The 23010-nt window shown below is 45.4% G+C and overlaps 1 protein-coding gene across 1 annotated transcript in view; it reads right to left on the bottom strand.

Annotated features, from left to right (window-relative positions):
- The window catches only part of SUSD5 (sushi domain containing 5), a 40071-nt gene that overhangs the window by 7393 nt on the left and 9668 nt on the right, over window positions 1-23010 (bottom strand). Inside the window, exons 3-4 of the mRNA XM_027523233.1 lie at window positions 16568-16686; window positions 6054-6242 (exon numbers count right to left, since the gene is read on the bottom strand). Of these exons, the coding sequence (XP_027379034.1) occupies window positions 6054-6242; window positions 16568-16686 (308 nt within the window). The remainder of the gene's footprint in view (window positions 1-6053; window positions 6243-16567; window positions 16687-23010) is intronic.

Raw genomic sequence — 23010 nt, 5'->3', positions numbered from 1 at the left:
AGAAGTGAAGTGTTAGTCACTCGGTCATGTTGGACTCTTTGTGACCCCATGGACTGTACGTAGCCCGCCAGGCTCCTCCGTCCATAGGATTCTCCAGGCAAGAATACTGGAGTGGGTTGCCATTCCCTCTCCAGGGCATCTTCCCAATCCAGAGATTGAACCTAGGTCTTCTGCATTGCAGGCAGATTCTTTACTGTCTGCGTCACCAGGGAAGCCACCTTTAAAGGAGAAACATGGGGTAAATCCGAGAGCAAGGGTCTATGAGTCTCTCCCATCCTGGGGTGTCTATCTGGTGCTACTCTGCAGAGGCCACGGGACCACAGGGTGCTGAGTCAGGAGACGGCAGAAGCCACCGGGGAAACCATAGGGCAGCGGTGTCAGAGGCAACGAGTGGCCAGGGCAGTGAGTAGGGAACAATCAGTGTGCCCTGGAAACTGCACGGGACCCTGTGATCATGTGGCCAGGGGCAGCCACTTGGAGTGGTGGGAGGTCAGAGGCTGTCCCTAGGGTACCAGTGGCTAGAGATGGATATGGCCTTGAAGACTGTATGGGACTTGGTATAATAAAAAGCCCAAGGAAAACCCAACATAACATGGAAATCTGCACACACAGGTAAAGCGCAAAGCACTGGGACTTTTGTATGATGAGGGCAATAACCAGTTATAGTCAGATACTGAGCATGTAGCACTAACACTGGGCTTCCCTGGTGGCTCAGTGGTAAAGCATCCACCTGCAGTGCAGGAGACCCGGATTTGATCCCTGGGTTGGGAAGATCCCCTGGAGAAGGGAAAGGCAACCCACCCCAGTATTCTTGCCTGCAGAGTTCCATGGACAGAGGAGCCTGGTGGGCTACTGTCCCTGGAGTCACAGAGTCAGACACGACTTAGCGACTAACACTGAGAACATTAGAGAGGTATGACGGGTGTTCTGTGCTGCCCAACTGGGAACATAAACTAAGAAGATGTGTGGAATCAGATAGAAGGGGAAACAAAATGGCCAGACCCAACCCTGGACTCCAGGACCCCAAACTAGAGAAATACCAACACAGAGAAGGGAAAAAATGGCAGTTAAGCCCCCACCCTTCAGATTGACGGTCAAGGCTGAAGTCCCTGTGCTTCAGTGAGAGACCTCACCATCACCACTCGAGGTTGGACCTTGATGTCACAGTGAACGGACAACCCGGGTGGTTGGTGTGTGGCTGAGGCGCCCTCCTGCACCAGCTACTGTCTGACCCCTCTGGGTGGATGTGCCCCTGTGCATTCACGCCTGCTCACCATTTAGTTCAGTTCAGTGCTCAGTCATGTCCAGCTCTTTGTGACTACATGGACCGCAGCACGCCAGGCTTCCCTGACCATCACCAACTCCCAGAGCCTGCTCAGAATCATGTCCATCAAGTCGGTGACCACCATTACAAAGTTTAAATTTCATCACGCCCATTCAGGCAGTCCCCACATTACTAATGGATTAAAAAAAAAATTTTTTTTAAACATCTGCTCTACTGAACTGATGCCTTAATAAGCAACAGCTGCCCTTCCTCTAGAGCACTGCCCTTGGAGGAATGGGAGCCTTAATTACAAGCCACCTGATGCCTGCATTTCAGGAGACTGGGGTTCGATTCCCTGGTCAGGAAGATCCCCTGGAGAAAGGAATGGCAACTCACTCTAGTATTCTTGCCTGGAGAATTCCATGGGCAGAGGAGCTTGGCAGGCTACAGTCCATGGGGTAGCACAGAGTTGGACACGACTGAGTAACAATTTCATTTGCCCTCCATGGACAGCAGCCTGCAGCCAATGACAGACTAGAACAGAGGAACTCAGGCCGGTCCCCTTGCTTCCAAGTGGCACCAACCCAAGGTGCAATTCATGCTCCCTAGCTCCCCAAGGGATCAGGCAAGGCAAGAATCCACCTGGGACTGCATCCTTAACTCCTCCCCTCTCACCTACCCTGCCTGCTTTACTCCCCCTCTACAAGCCATCTCCGTGTGAATAGGCTCTGCTTTTACAGACTCTAACTCAAGTCTTCAACATGCCCAAACAATGACAAATTTGAGTGAAACAGTCTTCATAGTAGCCCGGAGCCTCCAAGACCTTAGAATCTCTGAGACCAAAGGCATCTGAGCTCCAGGTTCTTTTAACACCTGACCTCCAAGGTTCCTGAGCCTTGAGGCTGTCTGGATCTGGAGAGGTTGTGAGGGAAATAAAGGGCAGGAACCTCTGGAGCAGGTTCTGCCAGAGGGCTTGGAGCGGGCTCCAGCAGCTCACAGGGAACAGAAGGAAATGCTCTCTGGTGGGGGCTCTGATGTGTAGGGAGGGGTACTGGCTGAGCTCAGGGCAGAGGTGACACGTGCTCCCTGGGAAGGTGAGACAGCCACAGGTCTGGAGGGCCTGGGAGCCACATGTTAAAAAGTCACCAGCTGATTGCCCACGGGGTCTCCCCTGAGTCATAAGGCCACACGGGCCATGCCTTTCTGGAAGGATCAGCGGCTGTCTCCAGAATCTGAGACGCCTGCTGGCAGCGACTAATTTCTCACCCAAGTATTAGACAGCTAGAGCTACTGCCTGCCTTTGGCTGTGTGGGGCTGGAGTCAGTAATGCACAGGGAAGCAAAGCCAGCGTCACACAAATCTTTCCGTCCTTCAGTGAGGGGGCCTAATACCCTCCTCCATCAGCACAAGGCTGGAAGGGAAAGCAGGACCCTTCATGTTGCTGTTCAGTCGCTCAGTCATGTTTGACTCTTTGCAACCCCATGGACTGCAGCACACCAGGCTTCCCTGTCCTTCACCATCTCCCAGAGCTTGCTCAAACTCACGTCCATTGAGTCAGTGATGCCATCCAACCATCTCATTCTCTGTTGCCCAGTTCTCTTCCTGCCCTCAATCTTTCCCAGCCTCAGGGTCTTTGAGTCGGCTCTTCGGAACAGGTGGCCAAAAGACTGGAGCTTCACTGGGCTCCACTGGGCTCAGACCATATCACAGGTCCTGTTCCGAGTGATGTACTTCCCATCTTAGAATAACAGCAGCAAGGAGGCAGACAAAACAAAACCACCTCGCCTCCTCGCTGGGCGCCTGATCCTCCTCCAGCTCCACCCTTTGCGCCCCACCCCACCCACGTCCTCCTGGTGAACAGCAGTAGTCGTCTGCCTCGGCTCTCTTCCTCCCTCCAGCTTGTTCCTGTGTTCACTGCAGTGCTGCCTAGGTATATTCCATGCCTCAGATACACGCTGAAAACACGAGGCTTCCAGAATCTTCTCATACTTAGAAGCCAGTGTACACTTTTTAGCTTCCATGGACTGGATATGTACATCCTTTGAGCACTTCTTCCACCTGGGAACATACACTTCCTTTAAAATTTCACCGATGAAACCTCGTTTTCCAGCTTTCCCTTTTACCTCATCATCTATGGCTTTTCTATCTCTTCTAAGGCACTCAGTTTACTAGTTACCTTTAAGGTTGGGACAATTTTGCTCAATCTTGATTACACAGGAACTTGGACCCTGCCCGATGAAGGGAGGGGGAGAGAGTGAATGAATGAATGGCCGGTCGGTCGTACAAAGCATGCTGTTGTTCAAAGTCAGACACATCCAACTCCAAAATCCGGTTTGGTCCACCCTTCCCAAGATGACTCCTTTCCAATTTGAAAAAGTTCCTTAAAACAGTTCATTGGAAAAATGAACAAGTAAAGGCGGAGTCAAATAGCTGGTGACAATGTTCTTGTAAGGCACACTTACAGTGACACAGATACTGAAAACCGTAAGGGTCTGTGTGTTCAGCCAAGTGTAGAAATCGAAATTCCTGACCAGCAACTGAAAGCTCCAACAACTCGGCTTTGCGGTGAGAAAATAAACACCGTTTCAGACACACAAGACCTGCATTTAGTGCTCATTCTGCTGGGGCCAGTAAACAGCCCGTTTGCCTGGTGGGTGTGGCTCGTGGGATGATCCAGCGTCAGAAATGCAGCCAGCTCACTCACACCTCGGGGTGAGCTCGGGTCTGCTTTGAGGGGACACCCTCAACAAACAGGAAGTCAGGTCTTCAGCCTGATTTTTCTTGGACAGGTGAATCCATTAGGACTGGTGGAGCTCCTGCCTGCCACAAGACACCAGCGACCGAGGAAAGTGCTGGGAAATGGCTCAAACTGTGTTTCAAGGACTTGTCCCAGTCTGTCACTTTGGTACAAGTATGTGACAAGCAAGTAGGAAGGTTTTAGAAGTTTTTGTAATAATTTGAAGGGGGAATTTTATGTCTATTTTTATTTATATCTGGAATATCTTTGCTTTAGTTTTATGCTAATTCATTTTTATTGCACTTTACCAAAACCTGTCAGTCTATAATAACTAAAAAACAAAAAAATCTGTTTAAAAATTGCACACAGAAAAAAATTTAAAGTTGCACACAGAGAGTTTGAGACAACAACGACAAAATCTCAGTATTCATCAAAAAAATACTCCAAGGGGAAAAACATAAGCCACAGAGTGAGAGAGAAAATTTTAACACATAAAGGTTTATGTAAAGAAGAAATCCTACATTATATGCGTGTTAGTCCCTCAGCCGTGTCCAACTCTTGGAGTCGGACTAGAGTAGCCTGCTAGGTTCCTCCATCTGTGGGATTCTCCAGACAAGAATACTGGAGTGGGTTGCCATGCCCTCCTCCAGGGGATCTTCCCTACCCAGGGATTGAACCTCGGGACTCCTGCATTGTAGGCAGATTCTTGACCATCTGAGCCACCAGGAAGATGCCTAATCAAGTCAATCAGAGAAATGGGCAAACACGTTGGACAGAGGTTCTGCTGAGGAAACACTGATCATGCTCCATCAGCATGTGATAAGTGCTTGGGTAGAGAAATGGATCTGATGGAGCAGTCACCAGCTTAGCAGAAAGGTAGAAAGTCTCACGGTCCTGAAGCTTGGTGAGGATGCTTAAGCAGAACTCTTCTGCACAGCTGGTGGGAGAGGAAAATGGTCAAAACCCTTTGGAAAACTCTCTGGTAGCGTCCACAGAAGCTGGACACCCACCTATCCCGTGGGCAGCGACGCCTCTCCCAAAAGCCAACAGAAAGGTGTTCAGGTGTGAAATGAATGATGTAGACGGGAAAGATCATGGCAGCGTAAGCTTGTGACGATCAGAACGTGAGAACAAGGCAAATGACCATCAGCAGAAGCCATGGGCAGTGGGTTCACACTGTGGAGAGTGAACTGCAATGAACACAACAGACCACAGCTCAGGCCGCAACACAGGTGAAGCTCACAGACAGGACAGCACCCTAGTCTCATCACGGTTCTACCGCATGATCTGCTGGGCATCCTGGGGACAAACTGGGGATTCAGTAGCATCGTGGGGGGTGCTGGAGTCCTCCCCCTCTATAGAGCCAACTTCCGCTTGGTACTCAGATGTCATGGGGCACCAGGAAGGTGGCCCTGAAGGAGTCCTGGGGAGAGAGGAGACCTGTGAGGTCACGGAGCAATGCAGGGTCAGCATGAGGTCCATGGTGCAGGAGTCACAGGAGAGAGAGAGAAATTTAATTCACTGGGAGAATTCCCAACGGGCTGGACAGGGGTGGGATGCAGAAGACTCACCCCCGCCCGCCCAGGTAAATGCTGATGAGGGAATGGGGAACATCTCGGAGAGTCAAATCAGGTTTCGGGAGCTCTGCCCACCAAGAGTCTTTTTAGCCTCAGCTATAATTTCATTCTGGAGAAGGCAATGGCACCCCACTCCAGCACTCTTGCCTGGAAAATCCCATGGACCGAGAAGCCTGGTAGGCTGCAGTCCATGGGGTCGAGAAGAGTCGGACACGACTGAGCAACTTCACTTTCACTTTTCACTTTCATGCATTGGAGGAGGAAATGGCAACCCCCTCCAGTGTTCCTGCCTGGAGAATGGACACTGGAGCCCGGCGGGTTACAGTCCATGGGGTCACAAGAGTTGGACACGACTTCGCTACTAAACCACCACCACCATATAATTTCAGTCAGACACAAGGGGCAGCGCAGGGGGCAGAGCAAGGCTGCAGGGGAGCCGTCCACACAGCGGTCATGGCGTTGCCTTCCTGCTTACCTTTCCCGCAGGCCTGGACCAGCCCGTACCACTCCCCGCAGCTGTCGCACAGCAGGGTGAAGGCCGTTTCGCGCTGGCCGGTCACGTGGCCCGGGGCGCACACGTACAGCAACTCGTCCCCCATCTCCAAGCCGGTGCGGCCCTGCAGGATGGTGTGTGGGAACGAGGGCGGGTCTCCACACGGCTTCTCTGCGGACAAGGAAGCACAGTAAGTTTCCCCAAACTCTGCAGAACTTTTTCAGCCTGAGAGAAATAAAAAACTGAAAAAGCGACCCCCTCTTCCCTCATGGGTGCTGCCTGTACCCTAAACGGAGATCGCCTTCACCCTGGCATCCCCCACCCTGGTCGAGTGCCTGGCACAGATGAAGCACTCAATACTCGTTGACTGAATTGTGTGTGCTCCAATATAGCTTTGTATTTTTAAACTGCCAGGCAACAGGACCAGAAGCAATGCCCAGGAGCCAGTTCCTTTTTGCCTTATTTACATAAATCGTAGATGCTCTTTGACAAATACTAAACTGTTACAGACTATAGAAGTTGCCTCTCCCTTCCCCCAACCTTCACCCTGATGATAACACTGCTACCGGTTTGGTTTTTACAAATAAATGCAGATACAGATATAAAGGGTTTCCTAGGGAGCACTAGCAGTAAAGAACACTTCGGCCAATGCAGGAGACTAAGAGAAGCAGATTCAATCCCTGGGTTGGGAAGATCTCCTGGAGTAGAAAATGGCAATCCACTCCAGTATTTTTGCCTGGGAAATCCCATGGACAGAGGAGCCTGGGCGGGCTGCAGTCCATGGGGTTGCAAAGAGTCACACAGGACTTAGTGACTCCACAACATTTATATTACAGCACACACGAAGACAATTACATATGTGTATGTGTCTGTGCATCTACGTGTGTGTATGTGTGTGTGTGCTTAGTCCTGTCTGACTCTTTGCAACCCCACGGACTGCAGCCTGCCAGGCTCCTCTGTCCATGGGATTCCCCAGGCAAGAACACTAGAGTGGGTTGCCATGCTCTCCTCCAGGGGATCTGCCCAACCCAGAAATCAAACCTACGTCTCCTGCATTGGCAGGTGGATTCTTTACTGCTGAGCCATTGGGGAAGCCCATAAATGGGTTAGATCGATCACTGCAGATGGTGACTGCAGCCATGAAATTAAGACGCTTGCTCCTTGGAAGAAAAGCTATGACTAAACTAGACAGCATATTAAAAAGCAGAGACATTACTTTACCAACAAAGGTCCGTCTAGTCAAAGCTATGGTTTTTCCAATGATCATGTATTGATGTGAGAGTTAGACTATAAAGAAAGCTGAGTGCCGAATTATTGATGCCTTTGAACTGTGGTATTGCAGAAGACTCTTGAGAGTCCCATGGACTGCAAGGAGATCCAACCAGTCAATCTTACAGGAAATCAGTCCTGAATATTCATTGGAAGGACTGATGCTGAAGCTGAAACTCCAGTACTTTGGCCACCTGATGTGAAGAACTGACTCACTGGAAAAGACCCTGATGCTGGGATAGAAGGCGGGAGGAGAAGGGGACGATAGAGGACGAGATGGTTGGATGGCATCACCGACGCAACGGACATGAGTTTAAGTAAGTTCCAGGAGTTGGTGATGGACAGGGAAGCCTGGTGTGCTGCAGCTCATGGGGTCGCAGAGTCGGACACAACTGAGTGACTGAACTGAACTAAATATCTATTACTGAGTCCCTGCTTTAAAAAAAATAAACGAATTTTTGGAGCTGGTTTAGGTTCACAGCAAAATTGAGTGGAAGGTACAGGTACAGAGATTTCTCCACCGGGCACAGCATGGACCACAGGGGTATGTTCACTGCAACTGATGAGCGTCCAGTGACATGTCATTATCACACACAGTCCACAGTTACTTATGGGCTCACTTTTGGTGTTCCACATTCTATGGGTTTTGAGCAATGTGTAATTACATATATCCACCACTGTAGTATGACACAAAATAGCTTCACTGCCCTAAAAACCCTCTGTGCTTCATCTGTTCGTTGCTCCTAGCTCCGGGCAACCATCAGTCCTTTCACTGTCCCCATAGTTCTGCTCTCTCTAGAATGTCATGTAGTTGGAATCATATAATAGGTAGCCTCTTGAGACTGGCTTCTTTCCATTTCATAATATGCATTTAAGTTTCTTTCATGTCTTTTCATGGCTTGATAGCTCACTTCTTTTAATAATTGATTCTTATTTATTCATTTATTTGGCTGTGCCAGTCTTGGTTGTGGCATGTGGGATCTAGTTTCCTGACCAGGGATCAAAGCCGGGCCCCCTGCACGGGGAGCACAGAATCTTAACCACTGGACCACTAGGGAAGTCCCCTCATTTCTTCTGAGCACTGAATGATATTCCATTGTCTGGCAGTGCCACGGTTTATTTATCCATTCACCTACTGAAGAGACATCATGGTTTCTTCCAAGTTTTAACAATTATGAAAATTGTCAAAATTATGAAATTGTCAAACTATGAAAATTGTCAAAAATGCTATAAACATTCATGTACAGGTTTTTGTGTGAACTTAAGTTTTCAGCTGGGCCTTCCTTGTGGCTCAGCAGTAGAGAATCCACCTGCAGTGCAGGAGACGGGGGAGACGTGGGTTCTATCCGTGAGCTGGGAAGATCTCCTGGAGTAGGAAATGGCAACCCACCCCAGTATTCTTGCCTGGAGAATCCCATGGACGGAGGAGCCTGGCGGGCTACAGTCCATGGGACTTTGTGACCATGGGGTCACAAAGAGTCAGAGCTGAGTGACTAAACAACAACAAAGTTTTCAGCTAATTTGGGCAAATATCAAGGACTGTGACCGCTGGATCGCATGGTAAAAGATGTTTAGCTTGGTGAGAACCTACCAGACTGTCTTCCAAAGTGGATGTGCCAGTTCGCATTCCCATCAGCAAGGAGTGAGAGTTCTTGTTGCCCCACATCCTTGCCAGTGTCTGGTGTCATCAGTGTTCTGAATTTTGGCCATTCTACTAGATGTGTAGTGTATTTCATTGTTTTAATTTACCTTTTCCTGATGACATATGACATGGAGCAATATTTCATATGCTTGCTTGCCATCCGTATATCTTCTTTATTTTTTTAATACTTATTTTTTATTTATCTGGCTGCACTGGGTTTGAGTGGTGGCATGTGGGATCCAGTTCCCTGACCAGGGATTGAACTCATGCCTCCTGCATTCGGAGCACGGAGTCTTAATCACTGGACCATCGGGGAAATGCCTTTGTGTATTTTGTAATTGAGTTGTTCATTTTCTTAATATTGAATTTCAAGAGTTCTTTGTATATTTTAGGGCTTCCCAGGTAGTTCAGCTGGTAAAGAATCTGCCTGCAATGTGGGAAACCTGGGTTCGATCCCTGGGTTGGGAAGATCCCCTGGAGAAGGGGAACAGCTACCCACTCCAGCATTCTGGCCTGGAGAATTCCAAGGACTGTATAGTCTGTGGGGTCACAAAGAGTCGGACAGAACTGAACGACTTTCACTTCACTTTGTATATTTTGCATGATAGTCTTTAGTAGATATGTCTTTTGCAAATAACTTCCGAAGTCTGTGGCTTGTCTTTTCATTCTTTTGATAGTCTTTTGCAAAGCATAAGTTTTTAATTTTAAGGGAGTCCAGCTTATCAATGATTTCTTTCATGGATTGTACCGTTGGTGTTGTACTGAAAAAGCCATCACCATACACATGGTCTCTAGGTTTTCACCTGTCTTATCTTCTAAGAGTTTTGCAGTTTTGCATTTTACATTTAGGTCCATGATTCACTTGGAGTTAAACTTTGTGAAGGTGTGAGGTCTGGGTCTAGATTCTTTTCTTTTGTATGTGGATGTTCAGTTGTCCCAGCATCTATATTTAAAAGACTATTTTTGCTCCATTGTATAGCTTTTGCTCCTTTGTCAAAGATCAGTCGACTACATTTGTGCGGGTCTATTTCTGGGCTATTGGTTTCCACTGATATTTGCCTTTTCTTTCACCAGTACCACACGGTCCTGGCTTCTGCATCTTAGTGCAAGTCTTGAAGTTGTCATGTCAGTGCTTCGCCCTTGTCCTTCTTCAATAATGAGTGAACTGTTCTGAGTCTTTGTCTCTCCTTACAAATTACAGAATTAGTTTGTTCATATCCACAAAGTAACTTGCTTAGAATTATGACGGAGATTGCACTGAATCTATGGATCAAGTTGGGAACCCTAACGACGATAGGGTTATCTGGGCTGCCCTCTGCAGCCTCCTCAGACTTGCCCAGCAGGGATGGGTGCCCTCAGGGATGTTCCAAGCCCGGTGCATTCTCTAGTGAGCACTAGGACAAGGGCTCACCCAGAGCTCGTCTCCCCAGAACCACTGTTCTCTCTGTCTGCAAGGTCCTCGTCTGGCCCGTGCTCCAGCGGTTCTGTGTGTGCAGTGTCCTCTCCTCCTTCCCCTAACCACAGTCCCCAGGAAATTCCACCTCAACTGCCACCACCTCAGGAAGTCTCCCTAATTATCCTGCTCCTTTGTGTCATTCCGCTCTTACTTGTCATTATACACTGTCAACTCCTTGAAGGGTGAAAAAGTCCCTATCTCTATCTGTCTATCCATTCATCTTTCTCTCTAATCATCCATTCATCTATCCATCTAGCTATCACCTGTCATCTATCTATTCATCCATTCATCTATCTCTCCATTCATCTATCCATCCATCCAACAATCCATCTATCTTCAACTTATCCATTCATCTATCTACCTATCATCTATCTATTCATTTATCCACCCATTCATCTATCTGTCCACTCAACCATCCACCCATCTATCCATCCATCCAACAGTCCGTGTGTCTGTATATCTATCTATCCATTGAAAGCACCTGTAAGTCTGAGCGCTGCTTTGCATTACCCTAGACAAATAAATTAACAATTGGCCAGTGCCAATTGGTAATGAGTACAGAATTTTCCACACTCCCTTTGGAGACCCTAAACTGGATAAGTTCTATCAGCTGCTCAAAGTATTATGATTTTTTTGGTCTCAGTCTCCCATCACCACTGGAGAATTTCCCCAAAGCCCACCTGGAGGCTCAGCCCCTCCTGCAAGCAGACCTGGGAATTAGCTGTTCTCAAAAATTCTTGCTTGGCCTGAGAGGTGAGCATTCAGTTCTCTGTCTGAAGACATAAAAGAAGAGATCATTCCATTTCTGTCTTTATGGGAAATACAGGCAGGAGTAGCGTGTGCAGGGGAAGGTGGAACACAGTGCTAAGACAATGAGGTGGGCTGGTGGAGAGAGCAGCCAGGCCAGCCCTAGCTTGGAGGGGGGAGAAAGAGAAGCACACCCCAAGTAAGCCTTGGGGTGCAACAGGGAGAAGGCGAGAGGGGACTTGAATCCTCCAGACCCCACACCATTGACCGCACAAACAAGCTGCCAAGAGAAGCAAAGCTGGAGAACCCAAGTGGAGGCAGCTCATTTAATCAGGATCCAGTTAGTTAAAAATAACTTCCCTTATTAGTTTAAGTGAGATCACCACAGGGCTGGAAATTCACTGTCAGTGAAACGCAAACACGAGAAGGAGACAGAAACATCTACATTCATGGTGAGCTTTAGTTCAGAAAAGGACACACGGGAGGAAGCTGCCTGCACATGCCATAGGCTCTGTTTGCCTTCCAGGCTTGTGAGGCACATGTCTGCCGTTTTGGGACCGAGCACCCTTCATTCTCCCTGTCTTGCTGAGAAGAAGTGGCAGCCTAGGGCCAAGTGTCGGGAAGCATCTTTAGGAAAAAGGCAACCTTTAGAGGTGATGCTGCACCCGGGCTCTGCTGAACCAGACCTCACGTGCACTCCCCAGGAGCCTCTTCTGGCTTCCCACCACCTTCCTTCGGCACACAGCTTTCCCTTGTTTTTGATTTTTTGTTTTTAACTGCAGTACAGTTGACTTACAATGCTGTGTTAGTTTTCTGGCGTCCAGCCAAGTGATTCCGTGATGTATACACACATATATATACAAACGCACACATAATTGTATGTGCTAATAACCCCTAATTTACCCCTCTCCCACCCCTCTTCCCCTTTGGTAACCATGGGTTTGTTTTCTATGTCTGAGAATCTGTTTCTGTTTTGTAAATACGCTCATTTGTATCAAAGTTTAGATTCCACATATAAGTGATATCATATGGTATTCGTCTTTGTCTGTGTGACTTACCTTGCTTAGTAAGATAATCTCTTGTTGACTGTCTACAAGGTTCCAACCAGGGAAAAGTGGGGGGGCCATATGGGAGTGGTTTACATGCTCTTTCTAAAGGGCCAAAGGCAGAGGATCAGGGACAGAGCTCTCTGAGGAAAACTTGGGGAACCCATCCTGCTTTCCTGGAAAGCCCAAGAGACAGCAACCCTGTGACCCCAATCCCGCCTCAGCATGCATTCCTGAGCCCCCTGCATCGCCCATCTGCAGCCTCCTCTGAGGTCAGGCCCTGTTGGAACAAGATCCCAGATTTTCCCACCTAAGTCTCTCCCTGTTGATCTGGAGGTGATGGGGGTGGGCAGGCTAGGCTCCAGAAAATTGCCCTGGGGTGTGGGGCTCAGGCGCTGTGATTCAGAGATGCCCATACAGGGCTCACTCTGCTAAAGTAGCAGCAGTCCTCACATAAGCTGACAGGCATCATGAATGTGCTTCAGTTTTGTTTTTTTTGGTTTTGCTTTCTTTTGTGCTTCCCTATTGTTTTTGTTGTTTTGGGAGGAGTATGTAGACCTTTTGAGGGGAAATTTTCATTTACATATAATCACAAAGTTACAGAAAAATTCTAAGAATAAGGACCTCTTATAAATGCTTTATCCAGATTTACTAATGTGTTTTCATCCTGTGCCATTTGCTTTATTTTTCTCTAGATAGATATAAATATGTATATAGATGTCTATATATAGAGAAAATATATATCATACATAAATACACACATACATATATGTGTAGGCTTTGTTGTTCAATTGCTAAGTCATGTCTAACTCTTTGTGACCCCATGGATTGCAGCATATCAGGCTCCTCTATCCTCCACTATTTCCTGGAGTTTGCTCAAATTCATGTACATTGAGTTGGTGATGCTATCTAACTGTCTCATCCTTTCCTGCCCCCATCTCCTTCTGCCTTCAATCTTTCCAGTATCAGGGTCTTTTCCATTGGGTCACCTCTTTGCATCAGGTGGCCAAAGTTTTGGGGCTTCAGCTATAGCATCAGTTCTTCCAATGAGTATTCAGGGTTGATTTCCTTTAGGGTTGACTGGTTTGATCTTCCTGCTGTCCAAGGGAGTCTCAAGAGTCTTCTCCAGCACCGCAATTCGAAAGCATCCATTCTTCGGTGTTGAGACTTCTTTATGGCCCAACTCTCACATCCATACATGACTACTGGAAAAACCATAGCTTTGACTAGATGGACCTTGATCGGCAAAGTGATGTCTCTGCTTTTTAAGACACTGTCTAGGTTTCTCATAGCTTTCCTTCCAAGGAGCAAGCATCTTTTAATTTCAAGGCTGCATGATTGTGTATGTATACATGTATAAATATGTATATATGTGTATCTGTAATTCCTTTCTCAACCACCTGAGAATGATTTGTAGATGTGATGTCCCTTTGTCCCCAAAAACCTTAGTACACGTTTCCAAGAACAAGGATATTCTCTTGAGTAACTGCAGTATAGTTACCAAATTAGAGAACTTAAGCCCCGACACAACACTACTATCTAATTCATAATCCCTACTCAGACTTCATCAATTCTAGCTGTTTCTGCTGATCCAGGATCACAGACTGCATTTATGTTGTCAAGTCTTTTTAGTCTATTTTAATTCAAAACAGTTGCCTAGCCCTTCTTTATCTTTCTCGCCCTTGACATTTTGGAAAGCTTGTAGGCCAGTCGTTTTGTATAATGGTTCTCAGTTTGAGTCTGGTTACTGTCTTTTCATGATCAGATTCGAGGTACGCATTTTTGGCTACTGAAATCAAGCTGTGCTCCTCAGAGTGCAAGATGTCAGGAGACACATCACATCGGTTTGACAAGAACCCGGTTTTAGAGTCACGCTCATGGGTTTTAACTTGGTGCCCTATAGGATGTGAACAGGTATCTCCAACCTCTGGCTTCTTCCTGCGCCACAGCTGTGGACAGCGAGGCACACACTCACAGACACACAACCTGTTGGAAGGCCTGTGAGGTGGAAGGCCCAGGATTTCCTTTTGGATGGTACGGAACATGTGGTTGGATGATAGTGGCCCCCATCACCCCAGTCAACAGCCAGCCAATGTCCAGAAGCAAGGCCCCCACCCAGCAGTTGATGGTGGACTCATGAATAAGCCCGGCTGAGCCCAGCAGAGAAACACAGACTGCTGTCTCCCCACCCTCCAAACAGTGGACTAAACAAAGGGTTTTTACTTTAAGCCACTATATTTATGGATGGTATGCTGCTGCTGCTGCTGCCAAGTCGCTTCAGACGTGCCTGATTCTGTGCGACCCCATAGACAGCAGCCCACCAGGCTCCTTTGTCCCTGGGATTCTCCAAGCAAGAATACTGGAGTGGGTTGCCATTTCCTTCTCCCATGGATGGTATGTTTCACAGCAAAGGATAGCAGATACCCTTTGTTCATCAGGGGAAAGAGCTCAGACTCAGAAGCCCTGCATGTCCATTGAGATCACGAAAGAAAAAGGTCACGCTGCCTTTCTTTTAGCTCTGTCCTGTCTCCCTCAGAGATCTGAACCTCTGCCTCGGTTTGAGATTCAAAGGATCATTTTCATTTACTTATGCGGTTTAAAAACAAACCACGGGTATTGTTCTCCCCAGACCTTTCCAGGGCACGTCGTTCAGTCATTTGACTGCAATCAACAGATGTAGAGTCTTTTCTGGAGGGAGATGCCGTAGCAGCAGAGAAATCTACCACCAAGACACATCTAACAGGCACCAGCCAGGGCTGTAGGGTTCACTGTGGCTCTTTTTTTAAAAATACATATATGTATTTATTTATTTGGCTGTTCCAGGCCTTAGTTGCGGCACACAGGATCTTTAGTTTTGGCTTGTGAACTCTTAGTTGTAGCGTGTGGGGTCTAGTTACCTGACCAGGGATCCAACTGGAGCCCCCCGCATTGAGAGTGCTGAGTCTCAGCCACTGGACCACTAGGGAAATCCCCCCTGTGGCTCTTTGCTTTGTCAACTCCTCTGACCCCCTTCCCTGAAGGGGAAGGCACTGGGATTTGGTGCCTCTGGGATGCAGCCTGAGGGTTTGTATTTCTAATATGTTCATCTGGTATTGCTCACCATCAAAGAGCTTTGGGAAACTGCATTAGTGAAGTATTTCTCCAACTTGGGTTACGTCTTATAACCACTGAGTGTGTGCGTGCACGCTAAGTCGCTTCAGTTGTGTCTGACGCTATGCGACCTGCCAAGGTCCTCTCTCCATGGGATTCTCCAGGCAAGAATACTGGAGTGAGTTGCCATGTCCTCCTCCAGGGGATCTTCCTGACCCAGGGATTGAACCCGCATCTCTTAACATCTCCTGCACTGCCAGGCAGGTTCTTTACTACTAGAACCAGATGGGAAGCCCTGGGGAAGCTTTAAAAAGCCCCAACGTCGACAGCATTTGTATCTGAATCTCTGGGGCTGGCCCTCAAGCCTCAGTATTTCTTAAAACTTTCCAGGTGAGAACACTGTGCAGCCAGGCAGTAGCCGTGGTGATGTCTATGACTGATGAGTAAGCAGCTTGCTTTCTCCCGCTGCGCACGGACATTGCCTTTCAGTGGCATGAATTTCTGACCGTGAAAGTGTACTTTTCCCAGGGCTCATGATATGCTGCCCTGGAGACTCCTTTATGGTCTTCTCCTCATCATTCAGCTGATTTCCCATAAGAGAGTTGAATTTTCCTTTCTAGGAGAAGTTTCCTAAATCCTATAAATTTCCTTTCAGGGAAAAAGTGTGTTTTTTTTTTTCCTTTGTAGAAAAATTTCCACCATGAAGGCAGATTGAAGGGCATGCAGTATCAGCAGCTGTAGCAGATGCTGTCAGGGGTCCGTGGACAGGGGCTCTAGGTAGGCATCTGTGCATCTCTGTTGGAGGTTGGCTTGCCTATTGGAACGCTTTGTCTGAGCACACTGAAATCCAGAAGAGTCTGGGAATTTACAGCTCCCTGAAGTAGCCCCTACCCAGTGACTGACAGAAGCAGTGGTATAAATAGCCCTGCTCTCTCACTCCTGACCAGGAATCCCATGATGACCTGTGGTCACTGTCTCCAGAGAGCCCCTGCAGGACCCCACCAGAGTTACTCCCCACCTACACCCACCTCCCAACCCCTGTGGACACTGATTAGTGCCCCCCTTCTGGCCCCCTCCTTTCCCTGTCCGCTTCCCCACTGCCCTGCTGGCTTTTCTTCAGAAGACTTCCTGATTCACAATGTTCAGTGAATCCTCATCGTAAAGTTGGCTTCTAACAGAACACAACCTAAAGGTCAACCCCCACAAGCACAGCCTCCAAAACCTTTACAGAGGCTCTGGCACTGACCTTCATCCTTAATACACAGCGCGTTGTATGTACCCCCAGGAACGGGGCTGCTTTTCACCCTCACATCCACAGCTCGCATGGTTTGTTGCTCACCCCTCCGCTCGCTGCACACAGTTGTCCTGAAACAGACAAAGAAGACAGTGGGTTAGGAGAGCTAGCCAAACTGGGAAAGAATTCTCCTCTGCCATCGCTCTGAATCAGCAGATATTTTTCTGAGTCAGGAGTTTGGGCTGAAATTATCAATACTCTTCCCAGAGATCGGTCTAAAAGCAGGAAGTTGTAGGTGATGCTTGAGTTCAGGTCATGTAAATTGATTCAAGTTTCAGATAAAATACATTGCTGATCTCTTCCAGTATATGCTTGGTTTTTATTTCATAAAATTCTGCTCTTTATTAGCTTCCTTCTTTTGAGGGGGATGGGTTTGTTTTGCTGTTCTTTTCAGATTTCTTAAGATAGATCGTTATTTCTGAACCTTCAGACTCTTTCCTTTTCTAACATAAGCATTTAATGTTTTTGTTAAAGCATTTAATGCATTTTCCTCCAGGTATAGCTCTAGTCACATCCCATGAGTTTGGGTATGCTATATATGTGTGTGCACATATGTATGTGTGTATATATGTGTGTGTATATATATATATATATATATATATATATATATATATATATATATAATTCTTGGCCACACTGTGTGGCATGTAGGACCTTAGTTCCAAGAGGGATGGAACCCATGCCTCCTGGATTAGGAGCACAGAGTCTTAACATCTGGACTGCTAGAGAAGTCCCTGTTATATTTTAATATCGTTCATTTCTACATATATGTAAATTTCCACTATAATTTATTTTTGTCCCATGATTTGTTTAGGGGTATCACTTAAATCAACAAATAGGATTTTTTTAAATCCACCTCATGGTTCTTGTTTTTTCTTTTTCTCATTTGTGCCGTATGATGTAGACACAGCACATCTATGTACTTCCCAACATAAATGAAAACACACGTTCATAGAAAAACTTGTACATAAATGTTCACAACAGGTTTATTTGTTACAGAGCAAAAATGGAAACAATCCAAATGCCTATCAGGAAGTGTATGGATAAATAAATTGCAGCATACTTGATGCAATCAAATATTATTTAGCAGTAAAACACAATGAACCATTAATAACATAAAATATAGATGAATATCAAAATAATTTTTGAGTGAAAGGGGTCAGAAAAAGAGCATATGCTGTATGACTCCATTTATATGAATTACAAATTAGCCTCAGGTGTCTGAACCTGATCAGTAGCTATCTGGGCACATAGGTGGATGAATGGATGATGGAGGTAGAAAGGGAGGAAAGAGCTGCCCCTGAGTCTGTCTATGTTTTGTAAACAAGTTCATTCGTATCTTTTAAAAGTGTTTGTTTATTTTTGGCTGCACTGGGTCTTTGTTGCTGCATGCAGGCTCTCTAGTTGCGGAGAGTGGGGGCCGCTCTATTTGTAGCATATGGGCTTCTAATCGCAGTGGCTCCTCTTGTGGAGCACAGGCTCCTGAGAGCATGGCCTCAGTGGCTGCGGCACGTGGGCTCAGTAGTTGCGGCACGCAGGCTCAGCTGCCCTGCAGCATGTGGAATCTTCCTGGACCAGGAATTGAACCCATGTCTCCTGCGTTGGCAGGCAGATTCTTTACCACTGGACCACCAGGGAAGCCCTGTATCTTTTTGAAAATTAGACTCCACATATGAGTGATATCATATGATATTTGTCTTCCTCTGTTGGACTTTTTTCACTTCGTATGATCATCTCTAGGTCCACCCATATTGCTGGCAAAAGTTCTGTTTCTTTTTTATGACTGAGTAGTACTTCATTGCCTGTATGTACCACTTCTTCACCCATTCCTCTGTTGACAGACATTTAGATTGCATTCATGTGCTGACTATTGTGAAGAGTGTTGCACTGAACACTGGGGTGTATTGCGATTTTCAAATTATGGTTTTCTCGGGATCTATGCCCAGGAGTGGGATTGCTAGATCATATGGCAGCTCTGTTTTTACTTTTTTTAAGGAACCTCCACACTGTTCTCCAGAGTGGCTGTACTAATTTACATTCCCACTAACAGGTTAAGAGGTGACGGTCCTTGTTTTCTAATCAGAGCATCACATTTGCTTAATTTAATCACATATTTCTTTGAATTTAAATCTGCCATATTTCTATTAGTCCTGCCCATTCTTTCTTCTTCTCTTTTCTTTTCCAGATTTTGATGGTTTGAATTCATTTTCAGCAATCTCTTCTTCTTCTGTATTGGTTTGGAAGTTACATGTTCTTTTACAATTCTTTTAGTGGTTACTCCAGAGGTTATAACATGCTTCTTTGATTTATTAAAATTTAATGTTTCTTTTACCCTCTTTCCCAACAACACAACTTAAAATACTATGTGTTAACATACTTCAAACACTTCCTGATTTGTATGCCATTTTTTTAGTGTTTAGTATTACTATTATTGCTTTAAATAATTATAGATCTTCCTCAACTTACAATGCGGGTTACATCCCCCAAAACTTGTAATAAGTTGACAATATGGTAAGTAAAAAATGCACATAATACATATAGCCTGCTGAACATCAGAGCTTAGCCTAGGCTACCTTAAACATGCTCTAAACATTTACATCACCCTACAGTTGGGTAAGATCATCTAACAGTCTATTTTACAATAAAGCATTCAAGGTCTCATGTAATTTATTGAATGCTATGCTGAAAGTGAAAAAGCTGAATGGTCATCTCACCACAGAATGGCTATAGTGTGTCAGTTTTTTATTCTCACGATCGCACAGCTGACTGGGAGCTGCAGGTTACTGCCACTGCCCTGCATCACAAAAAAGTATGATAGTATCTCACTAGCCTAGAAAGAGATCAAAATTCACAACCTGAAGAACCATTTCTGTTGAAAGCATAATGCTTTCCTACCATCATAAAGTTAAAAAGTTGTAAGCTGAACCACCATAAGTCAGGGACCATCTGTATGTAATTTCAACTCACCTCTATATTTACTTTTACCACTCAGTTCTTTCTTGCGTCTCCATTTGTCCACCTCCAATTATTTTCCTCCTGCCAGAAGAACGTGCCTCAGGGTTTCATTTAGTGCAGATCACATATAATGAATTCTCTCACCCTTTATCTGTCTGAAAATTCTTTATTTTACCTTTATTCTCTGAAGATATTTTCACTGGGTATAGAATTCCAGTTTGGCAGTATTTTCTTTCAGCACTTTGAAGGCATCATTCAGTGGTCTTTGGGCTTTCACTGTCACTTTATTGCTGCTCCTTTGAAGGTACTCTTTCTTTTCCTTATTACTTTTAGCAGTTTTTCTTCATATTTGATCCTTACCAGTTTTACTATTTTGTTCCAGGTTGTGAAACTCTTATTTATCCTGACTGGGCTTCACAGGGCTTCTTAAATCTGTGTGTGAGTATTTTTCCACAGTTGTGGCTAAATATACTAATTTTGCTTCATCTTATTTCTCTTCTCCTTCTGGATTTCCAATTACATGCATTTTCTTTGCTTTGTACTCTTTCTTCTATATTTTCATCCCGTTTCTTCTGTTCTTTATTCTGGACATTTTCCTCTAAAATATCTTCCAGTTCATTAATTTTCTCTTTGACTCTTAAAATCAGCTGTTAGATTTGGCCATTAAGTTCTTAATTTCAGCTATTATATTTTTCACTTCTAGAGTTTTTACTTGGTTATTTTCATAGTTTTCAGTCTTCTGCCAAAATTCTCCTTTTTGTCCTTTGTATTTTGAGCATTTTAAAGAGTCATTTTAAAGTCTGCATCTACCAATAATAACATCTAGAATTTCTATTGGCTATTTTTATTATTATTGCCTTGTCTACCCAGCTCAGTTCAGTCACTCAGTCATGTCCAACTCTTTGTTACCCCATGGACTGCAGCATGCCAGGCTTCCCTGTCCATCACCACCTCCTGGAGTTTACTCAAACTCAAGTCCATTGACCTGGTGATGCCATCCAGCCATCTCATCCTCTGTCGTCCCCTTCTCCTCTCACCGTCAATCTTTCCTAGCATCAGGATCTTGAAATGAGTCAGTTCTTCACATCAGGTGGCCAAAGTACTGGAGTTTCAGCTTCAGCATCAGTCCTTCCAATGAATATTCACGACTGATTTCCTTTAGGATGGACTGGTTGGATCTCCTTGCAGTCCAAGGGACTCTCAAGAGTCTTCTCCAACACCACAGTTCAAAAGCATCAATTCTTCAGCACTCAGCTTTCTTCACAGTCCAACTCTCACATCCATACATGACCACTGGAAAAACCATAGCTTTGACTAGACGGACCTTTATTGGTGAAGTAATGTCTCTGCTTTTGAATATGCTGTCTAAGTTGGTCATAACTTTCCTTCCAAGGAGTAAGCGTCTTTTAATTTCATGGCTGCAGTCACCATCCTCAGTGATTTTGGAGCCCCCAAAAATGAAGTTTGTCACTGTTTCCACTGTTTGCTCATCTATTTGCCATGAAGTGACGGGACCAGATGCCATGATCTTAGTTTTCTGAATGTTGAGTTTTAAGCCAACTCTTCACTCTCCTCTTTTACTTTCATCAAGAGGCTCGTTAGTTCTTCACTTTCTGCCATAAGGGTGGTGTCATCTGCATATCTGAGGTTATTGATATTTCTCCTGGCAGTCTTGAATCCAGCTTGTGCTTCATTTAGTCCAGCGTTTCTCATGATGTACTCTGCATGTAAGTGAAATAAACAGAGTGACAATATACAGCCTTGATGTACTCCATTTCCTATGTGGAACCAGTCTGTTGTTCCATGTCCAGTTCTAACTGTTGCTTCTTGATCTACACACAGATTTCTCAGGAGGTAGGTAAGGCGGTCTGGTATTCCAATCTCTTGAAGAATTTTCCACAGTTTGTTGTGATCCACACAGTCAAAGGATTTGGCGTAGTCAATAAAGCAGAAATAGATATTTTTCTGGAACTCTCTTGCTTTTTCAATGATCCAACGGATGTTGGCAATTTGATCTCCAGTTCCTCTGCCTTTTCTAAATCCAGCTTGAACATCTGGAAGTTCACGGTTCACATACTGTTGAAGCCTGGCTTGGAGGATTTTGAGCATTACTTTGCTAGCGTGTGAGATGAGTGCAACTGTGCGGGAGTTTGAGCATTCTTTGGCCTTGCCTTTCTTTGGGATCGGAATGGAAACTGATCTCATGTGACTGGTGCCTATGTGACCGGTTATTTTATACTATGTGACAAGTCTTTTATTTGCTAACATAGTTTGTAGAAATAAATTGTCTAGGATAATATTATTTTCCTCTAGAGAAGTTTTTTAAAAACACTTATTTATTTTGTTTGGCTGCACAGAGTCTGAATTGTAACATGTGAGATCTTTGATCTTCATTGTGGCATGCAGGATTTTTTATTTTATTAGTTGCAGCATCTGGGATCTAAGTTCTTTGACCAGGGATCGAACCTGAGGGCCCCACATTAGGAGCGTGGAATCCTAGCCACTGGACCGCCAGGGAAGTCCTTGCACTGTGCATTTAATAGTTTTTGGTGGGGAGGGGAGATGGACCCACAGTGAAATGTACTACTAATGGTCAGATACTTCATGGTTGCAGAAATATTAACATGGAAAACTATTTTAATATGTCATTTAGTAAATATTTCAAATAAGCATGTTTACTGTATAAAGAAATATCATCTAAGCAAGGTAGAGATCCACTATGTAATATGTTTTAACACATTACAGCAAACCCAGAGAAGATAAACCTTTCCAATGACTTTGTTTCTATTTGTAATGCCTAGGAGACCTAAGCCTGGCTCAAGCTGGCTGTTTAGAATCTGTGAATATCTTGATTATCTGATTCAATGATAGTAACAGAGTTATTAAAAGTATTCATACTTAACTACATTAGGGGAATATGTATTATCACTGGTCATATTTTGTTGATTTAGGACCTTGGAGGCAAAATACGAGGCAGAGAGAGTCACAATTCCAGACTCACTGAAAAGTTCTGGAGGTAGTTTCATTTTTTCTCTTTATTCAATTGCTGCTTCACCTTTGGGGATGTGAATCAGCATGGTTGTGTATGTTTTCTATGGCTATTTCCCAGCCAGACATCTTCAGGGTCAAGCAGTTCTTGGAGCCCATTTCTTCTCTCACATTCCTGTGGCATGAAGGAAAAAGTGGAATGGCTCCTGCCCTCTCTGTTTATGACTAATAAACAGAGCAGTTAGCAGCACTAATGGGATGTTTTCTCCTAGCCAGCCACAGAATTATTTCTCCACAAGGATTCCAAGGGTCAGGAATTCAGATAGGGCATGATGGGAAAGGCTTGTCTCTGCTATACAATGTCTAAGATTGAGCTGGGGAGACTCTGCTAAGGCTGGGCTGGCTCACTCAATAGCTGGGGGTTGGAATCACCCAGAGGCAGTTAATGCTTG

Source organism: Bos indicus x Bos taurus, chromosome 22 (assembly GCF_003369695.1).
Source record: "Bos indicus x Bos taurus breed Angus x Brahman F1 hybrid chromosome 22, Bos_hybrid_MaternalHap_v2.0, whole genome shotgun sequence".
In the NCBI taxonomy this organism is placed as follows: domain Eukaryota; kingdom Metazoa; phylum Chordata; class Mammalia; order Artiodactyla; family Bovidae; genus Bos; species Bos indicus x Bos taurus.
The sequence above is the reverse complement of the archived record's forward strand: the minus strand, read 5'-3'. Positions and strand labels throughout refer to the sequence as shown.